At 49.5% G+C, this 25,142-nt stretch overlaps 1 protein-coding gene across 2 annotated transcripts in view; it reads left to right on the top strand.

Annotated features, from left to right (window-relative positions):
- The window catches only part of LOC144943613 (semaphorin-3C-like), a 96,079-nt gene extending 83,091 nt beyond the window's left edge, over positions 1-12,988 (top strand). For both annotated transcript variants that reach the window (XM_078871231.1, XM_078871230.1), the window contains exons 9-18: positions 1,446-1,560; positions 2,838-2,907; positions 3,480-3,624; positions 5,113-5,335; positions 6,583-6,674; positions 6,915-6,956; positions 7,242-7,399; positions 9,389-9,456; positions 10,929-11,062; positions 12,307-12,988. In XM_078871231.1, the coding sequence (XP_078727357.1) occupies positions 1,446-1,560; positions 2,838-2,907; positions 3,480-3,624; positions 5,113-5,335; positions 6,583-6,674; positions 6,915-6,956; positions 7,242-7,399; positions 9,389-9,456; positions 10,929-11,062; positions 12,307-12,855 (1,596 nt within the window). In that variant the 3' untranslated portion in view covers positions 12,856-12,988. The remainder of the gene's footprint in view (positions 1-1,445; positions 1,561-2,837; positions 2,908-3,479; positions 3,625-5,112; positions 5,336-6,582; positions 6,675-6,914; positions 6,957-7,241; positions 7,400-9,388; positions 9,457-10,928; positions 11,063-12,306) is intronic.
- Positions 12,989-25,142: the final 12,154 nt, after the last annotated feature.

Below are 25,142 nucleotides of genomic sequence, written 5' to 3'. Positions count from 1 at the left end.
AAATATTTAAATGGCGCGTCCAAATAAGATTGGCTATTGATAAATTCAAATTGGGGTGTTGACCTTGGTTCATCTCGTCGTCTTTCACGGGTGAGCACCGGCACTCGCGTGCTGTGAGTTGCCGGCAGTTGTTGTCATGGGGCTCATTCAATGTTTGTAATGACCTAGGGGGGTGGAGAACACGGTGGAAGATTCTAAAAGCCCATGAACTCGGAGTCAATTTGGCGCTGAATAATTTAGACGCTTTTTGACGATTAATATCAACGCGCTGACGGGGTGCTGATTTCTTAACTTGTTAATCACGTCCATCGCCAAGGTCCAGTCGTTCTGAGACCATCCCTCTGCCTGCCACACTGGCACCGCACCCGCCCCGCGCTCACCCTTCGTCCTGCCGATGGTGGGCCCACGGGCCGCACGTTTTGATGAAAGGGGAAGAAGCATCAATATTTAATCAGTTCATATATGCGGTACATGCACAATGTAAAAATGAATGCCCCTTCTACAGCGCAAGTACGAAACCACACCACCCTCTTGGCTACATTCTCTAGAGATGAACGTAATTTTTTTAGTTTAACACGGAGGCTTCTCGACCAATATCATCCGTAATATAGTTTTTTTTTGGGGTTAGATCGCGTAGATTTACGCAAAAATGTACGCAAATTTATGTAAATATTTAGGCAGTCTAACCCAAAAAAACCTATATTTTGGATGATATTGGTCGCGAAAGCCTACATGTTAAACAAAAAAAATACGTGAATCCCTAGAGAATATAGCCAAGAGGGTCGTGTGTATTTATACGATCTAACTAAAAAAAAAAAACTATATTATGGATAATTTTTTTTACATATAAAAAAAATATGCAACAATCCTTCAAATATATTGAGTATTTATATCTACACTGTTTAATAAATATCCTGAAGCAGAAGGTTGGTGCTTCATATGGTCACATTTGCAAATGTGATTTGTAACTTTGATGCTTACCTGTGAGTGGGCCATCGTGTTGAGGGGTGACTGCTGTGCGCTGTTGTCTTCGTGTGGTCTGGGGCTGATGTTGTTGTTGTTGTTTTTGCTGCCTTGCCCAAGCTTGATAAATGCGACTTAGAATTTATGTTTTATCCATTTATGTTAAATGACTTCCCTTTTTCTCTGGTTTGCACTCCTATCGTTTTGTTGTATTGTTCGCTGATGCAACTTGCTGACTCCGCGCCTATACTGGACATCTGTTTACAAAGAGCTTCACAGCTCATCGGATTTTTTGTTTCAATGCCACGAGTCGCAAGTAGCCAAACAGAGGGCTCGTCAAACAAGCAGGGCGACGATGTCATCAATTATCAGAGACGCTTTTAGCTTCGTGCCGGCGTGGCGGAGGACGCGAGAGAGACGTTGTGCGTGACCGACCGCTGCCGCTGCTGCCGTCGTTGTTGTCTTTGTCCGCCCGCTCTCAGAATGACATGGGCGGCCAGCGGAGTCTGGTGAACAAGTGGAGCACCTTCCTGAAGGCCCGGCTCGTGTGCTCCGTGACGGGCGCTGACGGCATCGAGACTCACTTTGACGAGCTGCGTGAGTTCCTCCTCCCGCCTCTCACGTCCCCGTTCGGCCGCTCGCAAATCACCTGGCCCATCGGCCAGGCCATGAATAAATCATCCCTTCATTACAAACAGCTGGGGCCCAAATGGGGACTAGGTAATATACCTTGCTTTTTGTTTGCGGACAATTGTAAGGTAAGATACTAGTATAAAAAAAATAGTAAGGCAGAAATGGGAAAACGTAAATAATGTCTAATGATAACATAGACAGTGAGATTATATACTGTCCTGGGCATGTCATGTTTTGCCCCACTGGGGATTCGAGAAATTGTTTCCATATTAGCTAGCGATTCGATTAAACAATCGATTTATATTTTGCCACTTTTACAAACGTAGCATTGTTCGTGGCACAGGGCTCAACCCGGTGCCACATGTCTTCAAAGTCCGTAGCATCATGTTCAGAAATATTTACGCTGCTACGGACCAGCACGCTTCCCACGTGAGCATTCACTTATATTCCAACGCGTTTGTTCATGGAACAGCTTGGACGGTTTGTAAATTGGTCTCTTGCCATTTGGCCTGGGTCACTGGGCAGGAAGTAGCACGCCGGGCGAGCGGACACATCGCGGCCGCGCGCTCGCCGTCCAGAGGGCGCTGGTGCGAGGTTCGTAAACGCTCCACCGTGCGGAGCAGCCGCCTGTGCCAAATGGACGGTCTATTTCCAGAGTTACGTCAACGGAGATTTGCATTGCTTCACTGAACGGGGGAGCTATTATTTCTTTTAAACTCAAATAGTGCGCATTGCTCAATCGCACGCGCAAATCTCGTGTACGTGTTCGTTTGTTCGTTTGTTTATTTATACCGCGGCTTTTGCAGGCAAAGCGTTAACCGAGCGTGCAATATCGCGCATTACACGCATCGTGCAATGTGAACCCCAGTGCTCGCAGTGCGCATTGCTTGAATGAGAAAGCGATATGAACCACGGTGCTTGATCGTCTGCAACACTCACCGGCACCTGTCATAACACGAAGCCGCTCGACATTGGAATTCCCCTCCCATCGCCTCTGGTTTCGGGCTGTTGTGACCTTGCTCGGTTCAAGTGACGCGTTACACTCGTATCTGTTGCAACTTTGACAACAGTGCTGTTTGTTGCTGACCGCTTGCTGTCTTGGGCATGTGCTCGGCAAGCTGTGTAAAAAAAATGCTGAGAGATGCTCTTTTTCAGGTTTGTACGGTCAAGCAATGCTATTCGGTGTTTCTCTCTTGAATTAAGCAGGTGTCACAGTTTAATGTGTGCTTGTGCTATTGCAGAGGACATATTTGTCTTAAAGACGGAAGAAGTGAGAAACCCTTTGATCTACGGAGTGTTTAGCACCACCGGGTGAGTGTGCTGGCCTATATAATGATGGCCTTGACACACACACACCACTCACCAGCACCTCACCACCAACCCATCGCTTAACGAGCTGCTCCATCTTGCAAAATCTGCCGTAAGTGCATACGACTGCCGTTAGATGTCCTCGTGGTTTCAATCCTCTCCCCTGTCCACAAAAATCATAATCCGTGGTCAATCCACTGCTGGATGTAGTCTTCCCAAGCTATCCCTATCTCTCATGATCCCGTGATGTAAATGGTGATCCACCTGGCACCTGCATGCTGCCCCATGCTGTGCATTTTTCAAAACGGCAGCCGGGAAGCTGCACTGTTCTCATGGAGTCGCACGTCAGAGCTCAAACCCCGCAGTTAGAACATTCTTGAAAATATCAACATACGCACTCGGAAATGACTCTCGGGTCTCAAGTAATATCGGTCTCGCTGGCCGGCGCAGCTCGTGCGTCGCCAGCGACAGGGGAAAGTAGTACGGACCTCGACTGCACGCGTCGCGTGCGGTCGAGTCGCGGTCGGGAGTGGTCACGAGCGGTGGCGCCCGCACGTGTCGCGTGTCTGCCACAGGTCGGTGTTCCGGGGCTCGGCCGTGTGCGTGTACAACATGGCAGACATCCGCATGGTGTTCAATGGGCCCTTTGCCCACAAGGAAGGACCCAACTACCAGTGGATCCCGTACCAGGGCAAGATCCCGTACCCACGGCCCGGCACTGTGAGTAGCGACGCGCGGTGCGAGCGCGAGCGAGCGTGTGTGTGTTGCCGTGCTCCGGTGTTTACGCCCCACGCACGTCCCTCTGACTCCCTCCCCTCCCCATGGGCAAACCGGGTCGCCATCCCCTGGCTTGCCCAGGAGATGGCAGTACAACAAGTGGGTTCATTTCCTTCTTCTGGACGGGGATTGAGGGCTATTCTCTACCCCCCATTCGCCCCCCCGTGGGTTTTCCTGCGGATATTTACGTATTTTGCTCACGTTTTGTGCGCCATATCTCTTGATTTTTGTTGCTATTATTTAATTTCAGTCTTCCACCGCCGCAGGTGAAGGGTCCTCGGTTTCAAATGTTGATTGGCCTCCTCTGGGTACACACAGAGCATCAGTGCTTCACTGCCGAGTTCGCATTATGACTCCCTTCACGCAAAGCCAAGCCACCCCTCTGCACCAATGTTGAACTTTTTAATTTTATGATATCTCATTTTGTTTTGTTTAACCAGGATAAACACAACCTGGGTCACCAACAGTATGAAAGCGAAACAAACAAAGTAAAACATAGCATTTAAGTACGGAAATAACAAGTGAAATCATTCTAACACAAGTATTATTATTAAGCTTCTATTAATAGCAATAATAATAATAATACGTAAAAAATGGACAGTTAATCCAAATTCCAGTTTTTTTTGCTTGGAAGCAAACATAACCTGCCCATAATAGAGTTTTATTTTGGGTTAGATCGTGTAAATATATAAATGTGTCGTTAAACCCGCCACCACTCAACACCCAATTAGTAATTAGCGATCTAACCCAATGAAACCTGTATTGTGGATGATATTGGTCGCGAAAACCTTCGTGTTAAACTAACCTGCCCATCTTTGCACATAACGTTTAAATAATAATACGTTCACAGTATTATCATGAGCGTGGCCATTGTCGTTATACGACTACTATGTTGGTACTGTGGTGAACGAAGTCAGCAAAGGACGTCTTTGTGGTTCAGGGCCCCTCCCCCTACGGGATCTGTTGGTGCAGCGTGCTCCCAGTCGCACCTTGAGACCAGCCACTGTGCAGCCACGAAGGGCAGAGCACCGCTGGGAATGACGGCGTAGCGCTCCAGTCAAATACAAATTGATACTCGCATTTGCTTTTCAGTTAGCTGGACTGATTGTCCAAGAGTTGTTCTTGTAAGGAGCACTGCAATGCTGTGCACGAAGAGAACTACGTAAAAGAGAACGTGTGTACGGTGGTAAAAACTAGAAATATTATTAATGCATTTACGTAAGAACTCACGACCCCGATACAGCCAGTCGCGTGTTCCGAGTTGGAAGATTTCACGTGGTATGAAGCCGACCCCGACGCGACTGAGCTGCATACCGGAGGAGGGGGGATATCGAGGAGGGGTGACGGGGTAGGACCCGCTGCATACGACGGCACTTAACGAGGTTCGAATTTAGTCGCTGACGTTCGGGCGTTTCTCCGTGCGCTTGGCAGTGTCCCGGCGGCACGTTCACGCCCTTCATGAAGTCCACCAAGGAATTCCCGGACGACGTCGTGAGCTTCATCCAGACGCACCCCACCATGTTCAACCCCGTGCAGTCGATCCACAAGCAGCCCATCATCGTGCGCACAAACATCCCCTACAAGTTCACGCGCATCGCCGTCGACCAGGTGGACGCGGCCGACGGGCGCTACGACATCGTCTTCCTCGGCACGGGTTCGTCTCGCGCACCTTCCATCCCACTCGGGGGGAGCAGCGCTGAGGCTACATCCTTTTTCTTTCGCTCTCTCTCTCTCGCTCTCTCTCTCGCTCTCTTGCTGTCTTTCTCGCTCTTTCGCTCTCTCTCTCGCTCTCTCGCTGTCTCTCACCCTCTTGCTCTCTCGCACTTTGTCGCTCTCTCTCACTCTCTCGCTTTCACGCTCTCTCTCTCGCTCTCTCTGTCTCTCTCTCTCTTTCTCGCTCTCTCTCTCGCTCTCTCTCTCGCTCTCTCTCTCTGTCTCTCTCTCTCTTTCTCGCTCTCTCTCACGCGTCCCGTTTTGCGAGCCCCGAGCCGTAAATCCCGAGTACGCATCGTGAAGGCGAGTCTATCAGTCGGGACAGACCGCTGTTGACTTCCCCACGAAGGTTGGAGTGCCGATTTGATCGACCAGAAAGGAACGATGAGCCGAGTCAACCCCCCCCCCCCCCCAAACGGGATTTCATCTCGCAACCTTCTCCGTTGCGAGCCACCCGGATGTTGTGGTGGAGGAGCTACGGTGTTTGCAGACTACCACGCCATTGCACACGCCGGTGGCAAAAGATGAATATTCAACCTGCAACCAGGATTACAAAACCGACTGCCAAGCAGTGTTAACGTAGTCAATGTATTGTTTATTTTAGGTTGTCTTAGTTTAGCCTTACTCACAGCAGTCTATCGTGTAGTTGACTGAGTAAATGTTTGAATGGGTGTGTAAGGAGTGTGCAATCCTCCCCACCCACCACGTTATGGGGTCAGCCAATAGGTAAACTCGGTTAAAACTGTATGCACATAGAGACAACTTTCATCATTGCTCTTCCAGAGTGCACTGCAGTCTCTTTATAATGTTGTTAAATGAGTTCAGTCTGTGTCCTCCATTCAGACTTGTGTGTCTAGTTTTGTGACAGTCGGTCGATCATTCTTTGGTTGACAGCAGTCTGTAGTCATCGTTACCCTTAATGATTTTGTCCGATTCTGATCGTCGTTGACGAAAATAAATGAAACACTTCAAATGACGAACATTTCCATCAGTCATTCTCCTGACGCAATGAACGTGGCTGAGAAATTGGATATTTTTTCAAGATTAAATATCTTCTCAGGCTTGACCGCCGGCGATGGCACTGAACAGCGATAACGACGATGATGATGGTGATGAGGGGTCCCGTCTCCAGCGCTTAGAAGTGATGTGCGCGTGGGCGGCGTCGCTGTTTTGTCGTTTCTCCTCTAGATCTTGGAACGGTGCAGAAGCTGATCGTCCTTCCAAAAGACGACGCCGAAAGCAAGGAGGAGATCGTGCTGGAGGAGCTCCAGGTGTTCCAGGTGCGGCCACATCCCAACACTTTCCGATCACGCAGATTGAAAACTCTTTTCTTTAGAGCTGCTTTTTGTGCCGAGTTGGTTTCCCCCCCCCCGCACCTCCGATTAGCACGGTTGGCTACGTACGGTATGAAAGAAGGTCAACATACATTCGTACAGCACACACGCTATGCGTCGGCTGTTAAACATTCACAATTACTCCAGAGTACATTTGCTTTAACACATTCATTGTGCCTCTTCCAGGATCCAGTGCCGATCTTATCAATGAAGATCTCATCCAAAAGAGTAAGTGTTTCAGGCATCTTGAATGATTTCACCAAGACGTGAAGGTTGTCCGCTTGTGATCGCGGGGTTAATCCTCAATGCATCTAAATCTAATCCAGTCGTTTAACTTAATCCACAACACTGGAATGCATTTAGTTTACAGACCCACTTATCTTACGCTCACACCACTCCATCACGTCCGTGCGCGGTTATCTCTCCTCCAGCGAGCCTCCTCGTGTGTTCTCCGCCACCGCTGTGCGCCATGCTGAGCCCCCTCTCCGCGTGCGTGCCCCTTGACCCCCGCAGCAACAGCTGTACGTGAGCTCGGCCGTGGGCGTGACGCAGCTGCCGCTGCACCGCTGCGGCGTGTACGGCAAGGCGTGCGCCGACTGCTGTCTGGCGAGGGACCCCTACTGCGCCTGGGACGGCAAGCAGTGCTCCAAGTACTTCCCCACCGCCAAGAGGTGCGCTACCGTCACCGTTACCGCCGCCACGGTGGCAGCAGCAGCGCGCGTCGCTGCTGCTGGCCCTCCTGTTGTCATTTTCGTCGCGCGTCAAAACCTTTTTATTTTATTTTCCCCTGGTGAGGCCCACTGAGCTACGTTAGCTGTTTTTCAGAAGCCGCCACCTGGCTATCAGAAATGATGGCTCAACGAGGTGGCTTACCATTGCGTGGGAATTAAATGGTTGCGGCCGAATATTCTGAACACGTGACGTTGATTCTGAACGTGGATGGAAAAACTGGAGGACCCAGAGAAAAATCCACGCGGCCACGGGGAGAGCATGCAAACTCCAAATATACGGGCGTCAGGGTCGGGGTCGAACCCCCACGAGCTCCTGTACACCAGGCGAGGTCGTTAACATCTCACCACCCTGGCGCATCACTTGATGTCGCACCTCACACGAGCGTTCAGCGCCTCCCGAAGAATTAGGAAGCGCAATGGAACCGAGCCCTGTGCGAAGGGAGCTGCTGCGGGTTGCGATGGTTGTTGCGCTGGACTCGCAATCAAATGCCCCCTCGAGCGTGCTCTGGTTTAGGCCCTTGAGCTCGCAGTGGCGTGAGTAAGCGGTTGCAGTGCTGCGCCTTTACCTTTGTCGCACGCACATAGCGCGCATCGACTGAGAATTCTCTGTGGAGGAATAGAGCAATCGGGCAATCGTCGACCAGCGTTCATTCGTATTCACCCATCACAAATCTAGTCCTTTAAAATCATGTTCTGTAAACGTGCCTTCTTCAACGATATCGCCGCAGACCGCAGCGCGTCTTGTTTGGCGCGATGGCCGATGTTTAGCTCCCGTGTGCTGCGAGCTTCGTGTGTCCGCGGCGCTGACTTGTGTTCGCGACTCGCTGCACACGTGTGCGTTATGAATCGGACTTCCTCTACCCGAGGCAGCAGTTTTAACAGCCAGAATGATAATCTATATACAAGAAGAGCAAAAACGTAATGGCAATCCCAGCACTCTGCGCATGCCAAGATGGCATCACCGTTCTTGTGATGGCCATGCTGCTCAGAGCCCGGTTATGATGGGTCGCCGCGATGGCTCTGAGATGTTAACTACCTCGCCTGGTATGCAGGAGGTCGTGGGTTCGATCCCGACCCTGACGCCTGCTGTAAATTTGGAGTTTGCATGCTCTCACCGTGGTCGCGTGGATTTTTCTCCGAGTCCTCCGGTTTTACCTCCACATTTATAAATGTGCGTTTAGAGTATTTGCCGGCAAAACATTTCCACACGATCAGCCATTTCATTGAGCTATCGTTTGTAAAAGCCAGGTCGCTCGTGAAATAGAGCTATACAGCTCGGTAGGCCTTTCCGGGTAAAATAAAAAGGGCTTAGTTTTTTAATTTATACTTGGTGCTGCTTAAGAAACGGCATTTACTGATAATCACCGAGTACCATTTCACCGAAAAGTTTTCTTTTGAATGCTCTTAATCCTTAAACACTTTGTGAATCTGACATGGCTTTTAATAGTTCTGTTATGTTATTGAGAGGTCGTCGTAAATGTCCTAACTTGACAGTCCACGTGGCATATTATTAATTGGAGTTTGAATATTGTGTTGTGAAAATTTTCTACTTTTAAATACCAATTATCATAAACGTCTACACCCAACTTTTTGATGCAATGATTTAATCCCTTTGGTTCTGGATGGAATTCGCATTGTCACAGTATAACACACCATGTACATGTGCCTGAAATTAATTTGCGCTCTGCAATAATACGGATTCCACACAGGAGGGCGCACGTGTCCCACGTAGCCACCGCGTGTCCGCTCAACTCGCCTCTTGTCTGTCACGTGACCTCCTGCTGTCTGTCACGTGACCTCCTGCTGTCTGTCGTGTGATCTCCTCCTGTATGTTGTGTGATCTGCTGCCTGCCGAGTGATTTCCTGCTGCCGCGTGACCTCCTGCTGTCTGTCTCGTGACCTCCTGCTGTCTGTCGTGTGATCTCACAGACGCAGCCGCAGGCAGGACATCCGGCACGGGAATCCCGTCACGCAGTGCCGTGGCTTCAATGGAAACCGTGAGTTACTGCTTCTACCCCTGAGGCATGACCAGATATTTTTGAAGGAGATATGTCCAAAGTGAAACTTTATAGTCATCGTGGAGTTAAATGGCGAGGACTTTTACACACAATGCCTGAGCCTCCTAGGCACAGGCAAGTCGTCTCTGGGCTCGGTATTCATATGACGATGAGCAGTGTCTATTTTGTTTCACTGACTGTGCCCTTCACGTGAAAGGCCATTGAGACTCAGCGCTGCGTCAGCTACGTTAACATTTCTCCCATGGAGACATCGGCAAATTAAAGGTGACACTGATTGTATTATTCGTCAAAATGAAACGAGAGCCCCATATTTCTTGCAAGGGACACCTGTACAGCAGTAGCTCTCACGCTTCGGGTGGTGTTATATTTTATCTGCAGGCAATTTCTGAACCCTGATGTGAGCTTTAACAAGAAAAAGGCCACCTCTTGTATTGGATATCACAGGTTATTTTGCATCTAAACCCAGCAGACGTTTTACATTGGTAGATCTCCCATGGCATGTGCAGCCTATGTATACTGTGAACATCTTGTTAAGTATAATCGCGTAAAAAATATTTTACTTATCCAAATGCCTAGATTGGAATTATCGTTTTGTAAATACAGCACGCTTTGTTAATGTGATAACGTGTCCAATTTTCTGGTGAAAGTATCAGAGAAATCTAGAAATGCCTGACATGGAATCCACGGAGGCAATGTTAGCACTATGCGGAGTGACATTGTTTGTGAATATTTAAACAGCATGCGGAGAAAGAGATTTAAATGTACATCAATTTGTTATTTTAAAGCAAAACACGATTGGCACCAAACCCGGTTATGTATATGAATTACCTCTTAAAACAGTATTTATATTCTACCATTGGAACCTCCAGTATTTATATTGTGCAAAACTGTTTCAGGATTTTAAATACCAAGTTAATTTTAACTCGAACCCTATTCATACACCCCAAGGTATACGATGTCATTGGTTATTTTCTCAACTGTTCATGTGTGCTGCTAACTACTCGCAGCTCACCTGTGTGTTCTCATTCTTCGTGAGCGGAGGCGCGATATCAAGTCTTCAGATGACGATCACTACACACAAAGTGCACTCCACAAATGAGCTACAATACCTTGCTGATCTCATCAAGGAGCATAAACCACCACGCAAACTCCGGTCATCCTCGCAGAGGCTTTTGGCTAACCGTCGAACAAAGCCGGTCACAGCATCGATCGCTTTCAGATGCACTACTGCGACCGTCTGGAACGCTCTTCCTTCAGATATTAGGAAGCCACTGGAGCTAGGCACTTTTAAATCCTCCTCGAGATTGAAAACTCATTTCTTGAGAACTGCTTTTTGTGTTTAGTTTGTTGTCCTTCCCCCCGCACCCCCGATCAGCGCGGTTGGCTCCGTACGGCGCGGAAGAATCTCGACATGCGCACACACACGCGTGACGCTGCTGATGTCTGTGCAGTGTACAAGCGGCTGCCGGAAGTGGTCCAGTTCGCCGTGGAGGGCAGCAGCACCTTCATGGAGTGCGGCGCTCGCTCTCCTCAAGCCGCCGTCAAGTGGCTGGTGCAGCGCCTCGACAGCGATCGCCGCAAGGAGGTGACGACGCCACTTGCCCTCCGGTTCCCCTCGTGCGACGCGCGCGCCGCACCCGCTGGTGGCGCTGCACGCCTGCGATTAGCGTGGTTGGCTGTGTACGGTGCGAAAGAAGTTCGACGTACGTATACGCCGGCGGTCTACGCCGGTGGTGCTGCACAGCTGCAATCCACGTGGCGTGGAGGATTGGCGGATCGCACCAAGTCTGCATGAGCAGTGTCACAGCCAGGATTAGGAAACTGGACGACATGGGGCATTTTTTCGAACCGCGAGCTTCGAATTCCAATTGAGATTTGAGCAACGCATGTTGCCAAAGAGGTGCCCGTTGTGCTTTTAGAGCCTTTCATCACCAATGTTATCACCATTGCGAGCTTTAGAAACGTTATTCGTTGATGGAGCGATGCATTCTTCCTGTCAATCCACATGGTGACTTAAGTTAATCATTCACAAAACCTCCTTTTTTGGACATATATATGCAGAGCAGTTGAGATGGTAAAATAGCCACTGGTTTTCTAAATATTCTCAATTACTAAATGACTGTAAAAATAATCGAACTGGATTTTACATTCTTCTCAAAACAATTTCAGGACTACACAAAAATCCGTCCAAAAAGTGTTGCATCTGAACATTCGGCTCGGGCGTTGTAACTGCGGCACGCGTAACCGCGAGCTGCCTGCCGAGAGGGGGCGGGGGGGGCCTCTGAGGCCGCGAGGGAAGCTCGTGGGAGAAGAGTCTCGCCGTGGGGGGACGCTTCTTTATCGAGCGGTCCATCGTTTCTACCCCCCACCCCCGACGTCAGTAATTGACAATAGGATCAACGGCGAGAGCCGGGGTGAGACGCGTATAGAAAAGGATGGCTTAGTTTGAATGATCACGCTGTCACTGGTGTCCAGACAGCCCAGAGAACTCGATATTTGGCAGCAAGTTGTAATTTCAGCCCCTCCGCCATTACACGTCCATTCTTTAAAACCGTCCGCCGACCACACCTGCCTCGAGGAATGTGAAAAATGCGTCGCATACCGCTTACTCTGGCGACGGAGAGCCACGAGCTGGACACAGTCGGTCTGTCCGTGTCAGCCGATGCTTATTAAGCAAGATGCATCTGTCGATGAGTTTACGTAGAAATATTAATTCCGTTTGTCCCATTACCAGTGCAATTGGCTGTTCTCTATGGCTGCGAGACCGGGCTCGAGAGCGTGCCATCACTTTCCATCCTTGCCCTCCCCTCCCCCCGCCGCCGTTGACAGGTGAAGCCAAACGAGCGGTTGGCTCGAACCGAACACGGCCTGCTGATCCGAGCGGTGCAGCGCTCCGACGCGGGCATGTACCACTGCCTGGCCACGGAGAACGGCTTCCGTCACACCCTGGGCCGCTACACGGTGCGCGTGCTGGACAGCGGCCTGGTCGGCGGGCTGCTCACGGGGGCCGCCGTTGGCACCGACCCCAGCGGCACCCCCCTGAGTCAGCAGAGCCCCGCGCAGAAGCAGGCCTACAAGGAGCTGATGGAGCTGCTGGGCCAGTCGCGATCGAGCCAGTCCGGATACCAGTGCCCCGGCACGCACCAGCCCGCGCCGCAGGCCAAGCAGCAGCAGCAGCCGGCGGCAGCGGCGCCGCCGCCGGCGCTGTTAGCACAGCGGCAGCCGCAAGCGCAGCCGCAAGCGCAGCCGCAAGCGCAACCGCAGAGCCACAAGCCGAAGGCGGCACCCAACCCGACCGCCACCAAGCACAAGCCGGCGTCCAAGGAAGAGTTGAAGCTGCGGAACCGACGCAACCCACATGCAGTTGCTGCAGGCTAGAGGGGATCCCGTGGGACCCCTCGTGTGTAACGCTTCTTCACTTTTTGTTGCCAAATGTTCTCGTTTTTGTTGCTCGTTCATTACAGACTCCCCTACAACAACAACATCAAAAGAGGTTGGTTTTGGTTTTCTGGGTAGAAGCGCTGCGGCCTGGCTGTCGTGGCCCGCACGTCTCGGCAGTTTCCCCGAGACTCGAGATGCTAACTTTACAGACGTCACGTGCACCGCACTGCGGCGGACGACGTCCTCTGCTCCGGTGTCGGTGCGAGCGCCGTTGGAATTGCGAAGCATCACGAAGGCGCCACGTTAAGATTCTCCACTCCGCGCTTTTGTTGTATTTTTTTCAGAGTGCTAGCAATTATAGCTGCCTTGCACCATTAAGCTTACAAGCCTCCCCATTCACGTACCATCAGGAAGAGACGGGCTGAGCATTCGGTGCTGCTCCTGTCTGCGGCCAAAGCATTACACTTCTACTAATTCAGTATTTAATAGAGGCTGTATATAGTGTGATTTATTTTTTGTGGGTGTGTTTGTTTCTGTTATTTTATATATATATTCTCACTAGTTCCTGCTGTCAGAAGGTTTGGTTAATGTGTACAATATTGCAGAGAGTATAGGGCCAAGCTTTTAAGAGTTTTTTTATATATATATTTCTAATTTAAGAGCATTATACAAATGTACTTATATTGATAAGAACCCCCTTCTTAGACAGTAGAGCTCTCTGGAAAGCATGAAATAAACCGGATTTTTGTTTAAAATAAAACTGTGAAAAACTCAATCTCGAAATCACACAACCTTAATAAAACTGTTGGCGCTCTATAGCAGCAGCTGTTCAAAATCAGAGCCCTCTATTTTGCAGACAAGAAACCCTCGAGTAAGAGGGAGTGAACTGCAAGGTTCAATTTGTGGGATTTGTACAGAGGACGCAATATTGCATGAAGACAAGACGAGCGGGGAGCGTGTGTGAAACGTGCAGAGTCTTTTTAGCTGAGGAAATGTGGTTACGATTCACGAGGGCAGCTCCACGTTTGCTTTCCAAGCGATCGTGGGAGCCTTGGTGAGACGTTAGCTTTAGACTGGGATAGTTGGACCAGATCTAGACAAACTATATCTTATTTTCACATACGATGCTTCATCAACACCATTCTTAGGGGGGGGCGTATTTCACTCGGTAACCAGACCATACGCCAGCTCTGTTGCTAATGTGAATGGGTTAACAACTTCTTACTGCGCGATAGACACCCGTTTAGGCGGTGCACAGTTTAATTGAATCAAAAGTTGCAAGAAAAAAGGATAGAAATGGTCATGTGTGTAAGACAGTTGTTTGGAATTGCAGTAACAGTGCAACGGGAACAAGCAGGCTCAGCGTGATCGTTGAAGAACCATGTGTTTTGTCATTTAGATTCATAACATTGTCATTAGACGTTTTTTTATAAAGGATGAATATGTTGCTGCGGGTAAGGAATAGGGACGAGTTTGTAGAGTCATCGCTGTGTGAGCTTTCAATGACATCCCGGTCAAATCATGTTGTCCCACACATCGGCAGTTGATCCGTTATCACAAATAACTCTAAATATATCGAACGAAACACATTTTTACCGACGTGACTACATAAGTTACCGATGGATTGTAGATAACATGGAATAAGCTGTTACGATTGTATGTGTTTTTTTATTACGAGTAGCAACAATAAAGCTGTAATGTGTCGAATACAATTTTGCTATTAACATTTTTACACGTGGGAGTACGGGGTTGTGTTAAGTGCAGCAAGTTCTGCTGATATTGTCCACGATTTTTCGACTCAGGTGGCATGTGGTTACTAAATAAGCGAGGTCAATGACGTTGGGTAAGATGTACGCGTTGAGAGAAGATCGGCCTAGACTCGGGCCCCTGTCAAGTGCCCTGCCCTGCAGCCTGGAGGATTCACAAAGAGGGGGCAGCGTTGGCACAGCGGTCGGTGCACTGCGCCACCACCCAGCCCGCCTCACTTTAGATTCCTGGTCACGGCTCAAATGAGCGGCGAGCGATATCCGTGCGGCCCCTTCCACCAACGCGCAGCTCGCCGGCGTGGTGAAGTCCCGTCTCACGAACCCCGCGATTGACACGGCGTGCAGCGAGGCCTTCAGCCATCAGTGCCATGACAGGGGGGGGGGGCAGTACGTTGTTGTTAATCGTTTGTTTTTCAATCGATACAAATGGAGAGGGTTGTATGATGGCAGGTGGTGTGTTGCTGTTCCCTCGTAAACAATAGTGTGCTTCACTACAGGTGTCTGTAACGAGCGTTCGCAGATGTCTGCACACGTGTGACGCTTATTTGTGTATTTTAGCTCTGCGCAGTACATTATCAATGAGATTATGATACGGTACCTTTATACGACAGCTTTTATCATTTGAGTTCATAACAATTCAAATAAGCAGCACGATCATTCAAGTTATTGATAACGGAGCAGTATATGAAATTAAAGTATATCACATTTTCAGTTAAGAAACGTGAATCAGATGTTATATTTGTGTTGTATTATCAAGTATGTGGATGATGTATCTTTAAATTACTTAATACTTTCAGCTGACAGTAAATCTTACTCCAAAAACCATATTACTGCGTGCTGTTAAAATATGTTGAATTTCCTAAAGCAGTACTACCTAATAAAGACAAGCTTATGGCAGAGACACATTGATCACTGGAAGCAATGCCACTTAAAACTGTGCCTGACGTGCATGCGTAATTGTCATCAACCGCAGTGGATAACGAAGGGAATGCTCGGAGTAGCTTCTGTGAGTTGCTATCTCCGAGCCAGTGAGAGGCATTTCTAGAAGCTCTGCTAACATGTTTGGAGATCCTACAGTTTGCCCAAACCCATAAAATACAATACTACAGTATTTACAGTAGTTACAAATCTTCTAAATATGACTGCAGCCAATCCAAGTAGTGTGTGATCATAATATGCTTAGGTCTCTATGTTCAATGTCTTGTATACATTTATGATAAATAAAAAACACGTTATTTGATGCATCGAAGGTCATGGAATTGGCATCGTTACTCTGAAAAGTTCCATGTCTCTGGGCCTCATTCGCTCCATGAACTACCAGAGCTACCTGCCCACCAACACCTGAGCGTCGCAGCTTTTGGCCCCAATATGCTTCCACATATTACCTGGTGCCCTTTTTAGTTATCTTGGCGACGTCGAGCTCCGTACGGTGTTACGAGGGTGCAGCACAGATACGCCCCGCTCGCTGCGCACGATGCCGCAAATCAGTTTTGTTTACGAGATGTCCCCACTCGGGATTTTGAATTCTCCATTGTGGCAGTTCACCGGCGTGCTAGCCAGCGTGCTAGCCGGCGTGCTAGCCGGCGTGCTAGCCGGCGTGCTAGCCGGCGTGCTAGCCGGCGTGCTAGCCAGCGTGCGCACGTGGATGCAGCTGTCGCCGTCTGCGGAGGTCAGGAACGTGTGGAGAGCACCGCCGTGACCGCAGTGCCCGCGCGCTCTCCCTCTGGTTCAAGGTGCTGGTGGGGGGGGCTTTATTTGCAATCCCTTTGTCAATATTGGATTCTCCTTAAACAAACATCGACCCCGCCGCACTTCTGGAAACTGCAGCGAGTGCACAGATGCCACTGTAAAGGCGACACGGGTGTGCAGGGTGATTCATTAACACATACCCCGCTCATATATAATAGGGAGAAAGTATACGATTGTAGACTGCGATTGAGGGCTGGCATTCTGTGCGAGCCAACACATCATCAGTTCCTTTACGAGCTTTGCGCTGTTCACTTTTTTTAATGGGAATTGGAGACCAATTTTGCGTGAGAGCCACCGACCCACGAATCTCCCTCCACCCGTGCTCACCACCCCACCACCATCACCACCACCTTCCTTCGCCGTTTCTGTAAAAAAAAAACACGGAGCCATCTCTTTAACAGCATCCCTTCAACCCTCCTGCCGAGACGAGAGGAAGAGTCGAGGGGCTATTTAGAAACCAGTGGGGTGTCTGTAAGTGGATCACGTTGTCCGCAGGCTGGCCCTGCTGTGCCCCTCGCTGGCCCCACAAACCGCGTGGCGTGACTCGGGATCTTCCCGCAGATGCCCCCTGACTGGCTCGCTCCCTCCCTCGCGACCGCGGCGTTGTCGACGGTGTGCGGAGAGCAACGCGTTGCTGTACATTTCACTGTTCTTGCGCGCGCTGTCGATTTGTTTGTTCTGGGTTGTGTTTTCTTTTTAAAAGGCTTGTGTATAAATAGTTTGTGGAGTCTGAACAGGACTTGGGGCGCGCGCGTGTGTGTGACAGGCGCGTGTGTGTGTGTGTGACACGCGTGTGTAAGTCGCCCCGAATGCTACTTTTTTTGGAACCAGAAGGTTGCAAACACCACGTATCTAACTCATGTAATCGCGGTATTTGCATTTATCAAAGTGTTTCGAAAGGGCAGGCATCGTAAGCGCACCGTGTATAGGTCCCGTGCTACAGCTGCGTGTGTGTGTATATTGTAAGTGACATTCGCGAAGAGCTCGTGGGTGTCTCTGCAGACGTTTCTCGGAGCATGCCTCTGCTGCTGGGGATCATTCGCAACACGTCGTGCAGCAGCCTCGACAACGATGGGATTGCTTCTCAAGCCTCGTTTTGGGTGCTGTTGAATATTTGCATTGAAAGAAGAGGGCGGCGGCGGAGCTGAGATGAGCACAAATTACGAAGTCAAAAAAGGGACGATACGATTTGTTGAAGAGAAGCAATGGTTGAGGATTAAGGACACACTTTGAGGCAAACGCAAAACCGACAATGATGACAACCGAAATGAACATTTGAACCTTACGGCGGTACCATAGGAGCCCGGCTCTCGCACAATGTCCGTGATGCGGTCATTTGTAGTCTGCTGATGGTCGGCGATGCGATAATCGACTCATCTCGACGAGCTGTACACGATGCACGATTCAAAGTTGAATTTTTCGATAACGGATTTTTTTCATGCTGATGTTTGGCGTTTCGACATCACGGAGTGGCACTGATTTCGGATTGATTGGTACCCCAGTCTTGGAGTTAAGTACGCCCCTGGAAAAATAGTGTCCCAGAAATAAACATTTTAATTGCCTCGGACATTTTGTATTATTCGGTGCCCCGGGGTACCGCCATAAGGACCAGCTGCTAAACGTTATGACAGCGTGATTAACCGTAGAGGGTGTTTTAAAGTAGAGAGTGCATTCATGTTGTTTTATTATGTGGTGAGGTAATATGTGAGGGGAAAGCCGTTTTAATTAGTTCACGTATGCGGTAGTGTCCGTGCATGGGGAGCGGTAGTGTAGCAGCGCGATTATCTGAACCGGTCCTGGGCTTCTCCTAGGTAGGCTCAGTCTCAAATGAGTAGCTGGGTGCGGTGTGTAAACGTCGCCACTGGGGAGACAAAGGCAGTCGGGCGTGGTGCTGGCTACCCACCCCCTCGTGTGCCGTGCCGGCCTTCATAGGTGCTCGCTACAGCATTTGCCCCAACAATCTGCTCAGGTTATACTGGGGATCTTTGTCACATATGCAACAATGTTCATTGGAGTGGTGCCATCAGTGAAGTGCTCACGTTAATGTAATATCACGTGACTCCAGAGAAACTTGTTAACCTGGACTAAGATGAACATTTGTCCTAAAGCCCTCACTACATTCCACGTCTCCCCGACGAGAGATTCGTTTTTTTGTTTCACCTAACGGGTTATCGTCATCTTCTCGCGCTAAAAGTATAAAACAAATTTCGCCGTGCATTTTCGTTCGCGTTAAAAGTTTCAACGTCTATCAACGAAATTGGGGATCGGCCTGTGCAGCTAAAATAATTAAATCACCATTTTCATTTGGCCAATGTCAAGTGTGCACGGTCTGTTCCACAAATTGTCTCCTGGCCTAACTCAAAAATAAAAGTACGATTTGGGCTTCCTGGAAGATGTGTCCGTTCCTTTTTGAGACAATTCCCGGCACAGTCATTGCAGGTCACCGAGTCTGCACAGTGATGGGCTACCCAACACTGGTGCAGGCGCCCACAGGCCCTGAGCAACCGACCACTGCTCCCTTCACGTTGTCATCATTGCATCGTTAATTACCAACGTAGCAGATCGAGCATTATGGGGGGGGGGGGGGTCCCACACAGCTCTAATTTCCCTCCTAATTGTATTTTCTTATAGTGGTAACCCACCCCTTTTGGCTGCATAGGTGCCGTAGGTATTCACGTGTCAGCAGCAGTGTCCGCTATACATTCACGCTCCCGTTCCCCGTGCCGCACGTGTCGATCGAGTTGGGGGAATGGTGTAAAATCCATGCGCATAACCCGCTGACCTTTGGCACCTCAGGCAAAGGTCACGGTGCCGAGTGGTGCCCGCCAACTTGGGTGTTTGTCGCCGCCGGTACGAGCGTGCGTGTGCACCCACACTGCGCTCCTGAGTATACCCAAGCATGTACACGGACACACCGTACGGGATACATACCCGTCTGAGTAGATGCGGTATGATGCGCTCACGCTCACACGTTCAGTACGCGATGTTGCGTCTCCGCTTCGCGAGAATGGACTGCGGTGTATTCTGAATGGGGTACACAGCGTGGCGTATTTTCAGCTCCGAGTGCACGACCTTACCGGCTTGCTACTTGGATTTCCCCTCCTCCTCCTCCCCGCTCTCTCTTCGCCCCCTTTGAGTGCGTTTTTTGAATTGGAGTTTTCCATGGATCGATTTTTGAATGAAATCAATCCATAAAATCAATACAGCAGAACTCCTCTTATCCACGACCCTGTCACTCATGGAAGCTGTGGGACCTGTGAAAACACATTATCTGCTCTCCAACTCATACAATAACCCACGACTACGTGCTAATTTTACCAACCTGTACTGTGGAACGGCTTCCTATTATCATAATTATCCGTGCATTTTTCGCAGATCAGGCGGTTTTTATTTTGTCCTTTCTCACCCAAAATGTGTGTTTCTTTCGGATAAACGAAGTTCGTGAAAGACATCGCGGATAATAGGATCCGCGATGCCCGCCCCCTACATCGGCGCCGATAAAGAGTTGTGCTTCTCGCGACTTCAACACTCGACACAATGCTCAAATAATGCCCAGCGCCGGCGCAGTGTATGTGTACAGATGTTAACACGCATGTGAAATATGTGAGTGATTGTGTGTGTTGTTGAAGTGCATTCAACTGTTTATGGACAAACACACACAAAAAGTATGATAGAGCTTAAACATAAACACGGGACATAACCACTGGAGGCGATGCGGGCTCCAGCTCATTTTGCCTGGGCTCTGGCCGAGTGTGACAGCACATTCGCTCATGTTTCCATAGCAAATGTCTCACCGATAAACGTTTCTGCATTGCGTAGCTGTAACGAGCGGCTGAGCCTTGTGCGCCTGCAAGGCAGCGTGACTGGATAGCTGCTTGAACACGTAAGTGGGCTTTCGCGACAGATATTACCCATGGGTTTAGGGGTTTTGGGGGGTCAGGTCGCGTCAGTGGATCGTGGTGTTTGCGCGCTGAGAGCAACAGCGCCTTTGGTGGACGGAGGATGGACGACGTTGCCGCTCGAACGAGATGAGAAGAGCATGGGAACAGCGGGCAACGGGGAGAGACAGAACACCCCCCACGCTCACAGAAATATGTCATTGAATTGGCGTCACTTGCGTGCCTCCCCTTGAAATGAACCACACCAACATTCGCATATTTCATAGTTTAGCCGAATCGTTTTATACGTTTGTTTTTTGTAACGGGGTGTAACCGTGCGTTTTCGTGTTTATTTCAAAAGTGATGTCCGTGTTGGGAAAACGATGTATGTATATTCAAAGGGTGCTTTTAAACAGCAACAAAAAACATCACCACTTCTTATTCTGTAGTGTTGCATCAAATCATTATTATTATATCTAAAAGTAGACATTCCCCGAGGACTGAGATTGTTCGACGTTTTCAGATCATAACGCAATGAAAGTGGTAACGTCTTTGAGCTGTGATTCTGCAATCTAACAACTGCTGTTGGTCACACTATTATCGCATTTCGTGTCAAACGCATCTGCTTTCCTATGTTGTGGAAACAAAAGTGATGATGAGCATTCAAAAGTACCACTCCTCGTGTATGTATTAGCACTGTTTAACACGTGGCAGGCTTTCGCGACCAATATCATCCATAATAGAGGTTTTTTAGGTTAGATCGCATGAATATAAATGTGTCGTTAAACCCGCCACCACCCGACACAGCCAATTGATCACGTGAATAAAACAAGCCAATTCTTTACTAGTACAGCACACCACCACCAGCGGTGTATTGGAGAGTAACCCACAATTGAAAATGTTGGGTGGTGGCTGGTTTAACGACACATTTATATTTACGCGATCTAACCCAAAACATCTATTGTGGATGCATTAGCACTGTTGTTGTTGTTGTTATTGTTGTAGTCTCTCCCCTTAAAGTAGACCTATAAGAGTGGACATTAGTAAGTACTACGGGGTATATGAGTTGTTCTCACTTCTACCGTGTTTCGCGTTTGCTTCAATGTATTGTTACTTGCCGTATTGTAGCAAATGTGTATCCCCCTTTGCTTTGTAATGGACAAGAGAAGGCACAATTAAAATATATGTTTTGCACATTGTAGACATTTTGCTGTTATGTTGAACTTATATGTTACCCACTCATGTTGCGATGTAAAAAGATCCCTTGGTGTTATATCAGCGGTTTATTGAGACTTTAGATTTGGTGATGTCAAATCTGCCACGAATCGAACACAGTTGAGTCCAGATTCTTGCAGGTTATTGGGTAGTAAATATATTTGTTAGGAACAGAAGGACCCCAAAAATACACGCTCAAATAATCTGCGAATTTCTGTAATCCGCAGATTACCCGCAGTTCGCGATTCCTCCAGTAATCGGCGGGACCGTTGATCCTGAAATTCGTAAAGAAATTGCGGATGACTGGATCTCGCCCGGAAGCGGATAATTCCTCCCCTAATCCGCGGTACGCCCCGTCGGTGACATCCGTGGATTGTCACAATTTATTGCAGATATTTTGAGAACTATATAAAAAGTAAATAAACCATTTGCAAAGTGGCCGCTGGCTTCTTTGCCATGCGAACCCTTTGACGTGTTTGGATAGCGGGTTGGGTTATCCTTTCCCGAGCGGTTGAACAAAGCGAGGGACACGTGGACCCCATGACGCCGTGACCTCACGACTCGTTATCGAGGGCGGCCTGGGGGTGAAATCAAGTGGCGTATGACAGAGTGAGCCTGTGGTCGTACGGCAGTGTGGCATCAGTCTGCCACCCTCCTGTTGGTCTCGCCGCGACCGAGCCGCCGGGCGCCTCTGAAACCTCCCCCTCGTGCTCCAAGGGGGCTGCGCCGTGCCAGGGCCGGGGGCCTCGCACTCACGCTCCAACTTGACCTTCCCGGTGATCTGCTGGAGTCGAGCCCTGGCGACGCCAGGACCGGCCGGCACTCGGCAGCGATGTCGCTGGGGATTTCATGGAGCGCGCCAGGGCGGTGTTACAAATCGATGCCCGGACGTGCACAGACCCGTTCGTGCCAAGTCGTGTGTTGAACTTGTTTGGCACCGGACGTAGCCAACCGTGCTACTCGGATGTGCGGGGGAAGAACAGCAAACTAAACACAAACAAAATCAGTTTTAAATAAATTAGTTTTCAATCTAGATTTAGAAGTGGATCGCTCCAGTGGCGGTACCACTCTTTTGGGCTCGTTGAACCACAGCGATTGACACCAGGGCTGTCAAGTTTCCAGGACTTTCCTAGGTGCACTCAAAGGCGGTGTCAGGGCCCTATTGGGATATTTTGGGATGGTTGATGTGGCCGTCGGTGTGATGGGTGAGTTTGGGGTGGATGATGTGATCGGGGCTTTGGACCGGGCTTGTGTTGGGCCCTCGGTGAATGTATCGCCCATACAGGTCGTGTGCGAGGTTGTTTGTGTGTGTGCGAGGTAGTTTGCGTGTGTGCGGTTAGCGCGCTGCGCTACGAACTTGGCGTCCCGGGTTCGATTCCCGCTCACGGCCAACACCAGTGACGCTTATTTGAACCGATCCTGGGCCTCCCCTAGGTCGATTCAGCCTCAAAGGAGTACCTGGTGCAGTGTGTAAACATCGCCACTGGGGAGATAAAGGCGGCCCGGGCGTGGTGCAGGCCACCCCTTCGTGTGCCGTGCTGGCCTTCATAGGTGCTCGCTAACAGCACTTGCCCCAACAGTCTGTTCAGGCTATACGGGGGATCTTTGTCTTGTGTGTCACACACCTGTGCGTCTCCAACTATATTTGGCCTTTTATTGGTTGTTTTCGTTTCTCCACCATTGCCCTCGGTCCGTCTGTAGTGAGATGCAAATGAATTAAGGCATAAAACAACGCCCATTCCAATGAAAATTGAGTTTAAAAGCACTTAACGACAAATATATGTAGGTGTAACGTGTGTACGTATAACAGTGAGCTGTGAAGAAAAATACAGCAGTCAAGGGAAAGAGTAACAATGTCTCAGAAGTTAAATATCTCTGTGATAACTCTGCAGCATCGCCAACGCCCCTAATGCAAACGTTAGGACAGTAGTTGGGGGCAAATGCTGAGAGATTATCTCTGTGTCTGTCTCTGTGTCTGTCTCTGTCTCTGTGTCTGTGTCTGTCTCTGTGTCTGTGTCTGTCTGTGTCTGTCTCTGTGTCTGTGTCTGTCTCTGTGTCTGTCTCTGTGTCTGTCTCTGTGATTGGCTCTGTCTCTGTGTCTGTGTCTGTCTCTGTGTCTGTGTCTGTCTCTGTCTCTGTGTCTGTCTCTGTCTCTGTGTCTGTCTCTGTGTCTGTCTCTGTGTCTGTCTCTGTCTCTGTGTCTGTCTCTGTGTCTGTCTCTGTGATTGGCTCTGTCTCTGTGTCTGTCTCTGTGTCTGTCTCTCCGAGAGGTTCAGCGGCAGTGGCCGCTTCCTCTGCCGCACAAATTCCGCTCAACGCCCTGGGCCGTGCCCCGCGGTTCTGCCGTGGTCCGTTCCAGCGAAGCTTTCCGCCCAATCTCAGCGATCTTGGCAGCCAGTGCGGCGTCTCTGCTTTGTCTGCGTGCCTCCATCTCCATGCAGCGCGCAACGTTTCACAGACACAAGTGTGGAGCCAACCTCGTTGTCGCTCCAAAGCCACGCGAGAGAGGAGGTGGGGCCTTGAAGTTTCTCTTCAAAGTCGGTATTGATTGAACGATGCTACAAATGTGCAGCCGGATCACGATTACTGTTCCCGTATGTTTAAGTTGTCCCTTCAATTCGGCGTTGTGTTACAGCAGACTTATTGTTTCTGACTTTTGATTTGCCCATATTTAGCCCGAACAAACTTTTTGCAGCCTCCCAAGTCCAGTTCCTCCATGATTTTTCGTGATACATTTTCACTATTTATCATGACTGTCTAGATAATATTCTGAGCTGTCTCATCGACAAATAACGTTTCCTTACTTTCCATTTCGCCAAGAGGACGGCATGTGTTGTGTTTAAGGCAACACGAAAACTTGCAAGAGGTCGGGCCACTGCGAGACCAGGCTGCCGCCTCCCACCCGCCGGTGGAGCCATCACCCGCACCGTCAGGACAACGCCAACAAGACAAGACGACCGGTTGTCCGAATGTCATGCACGAGACATCGAGAGACGGAGACTCAGGCGGCTCGCCCATGACCCCAGAGTGGACCAGGGACCGTGTACCCAAAATTGCCCTGGAGATGGACACCGCCGGGCACAAGGAGACCTGGGAGACCCGAGAGCACCTGGGCGCAAGATCGTGAAGGAGGAGTTGGTTAGCGGTCAGCCTCTCTTGGGCCCAACATGTTGCCGAGGACAGGGAGCAGTGGAGGGAACTCATTGCGGCCTCGTGTCCCACAGGGGATGAAGAGGATGAGCTTATCTAACAGTAGTGCGACTTTGGACATCCAACACAAACTTTGGGCCGTCTAGCACAGCAAGCCACTTTAGTTTGCGCTCCTTCGGCAGAGCAGGAACAGCAACATTACACAAACTCCCTCCTCGCCGTGGCCAGCAGACCTCAACATCGGCATTTAACTCCTGAACACACTGCCATCATGCAAGAACAAAAATGTTCACACCAAAACAGTAAATTGCTCCAGCTGTGTGCTTGCTTGCAGTTATAATGGCTGCGGGATGTGATTGATTTTCCAACGTATCCCAATCTACATCGTGCACTCACTGCGTGTGTCCAAAATGTCTTGCAAACAATCACAAGCAATGATCTCAACACGTGGATCGATTGTCGCCTCATTCGGAGGTGCTGACATCAGGCGAAATTCTTCGTGGGCTATATGTTCCAAACACTATTA

Source organism: Lampetra fluviatilis, chromosome 32 (assembly GCF_964198595.1).
Source record: "Lampetra fluviatilis chromosome 32, kcLamFluv1.1, whole genome shotgun sequence".
Classification (NCBI taxonomy): domain Eukaryota; kingdom Metazoa; phylum Chordata; class Hyperoartia; order Petromyzontiformes; family Petromyzontidae; genus Lampetra; species Lampetra fluviatilis.
This window is presented reverse-complemented; position numbering and strand designations above follow the sequence as displayed.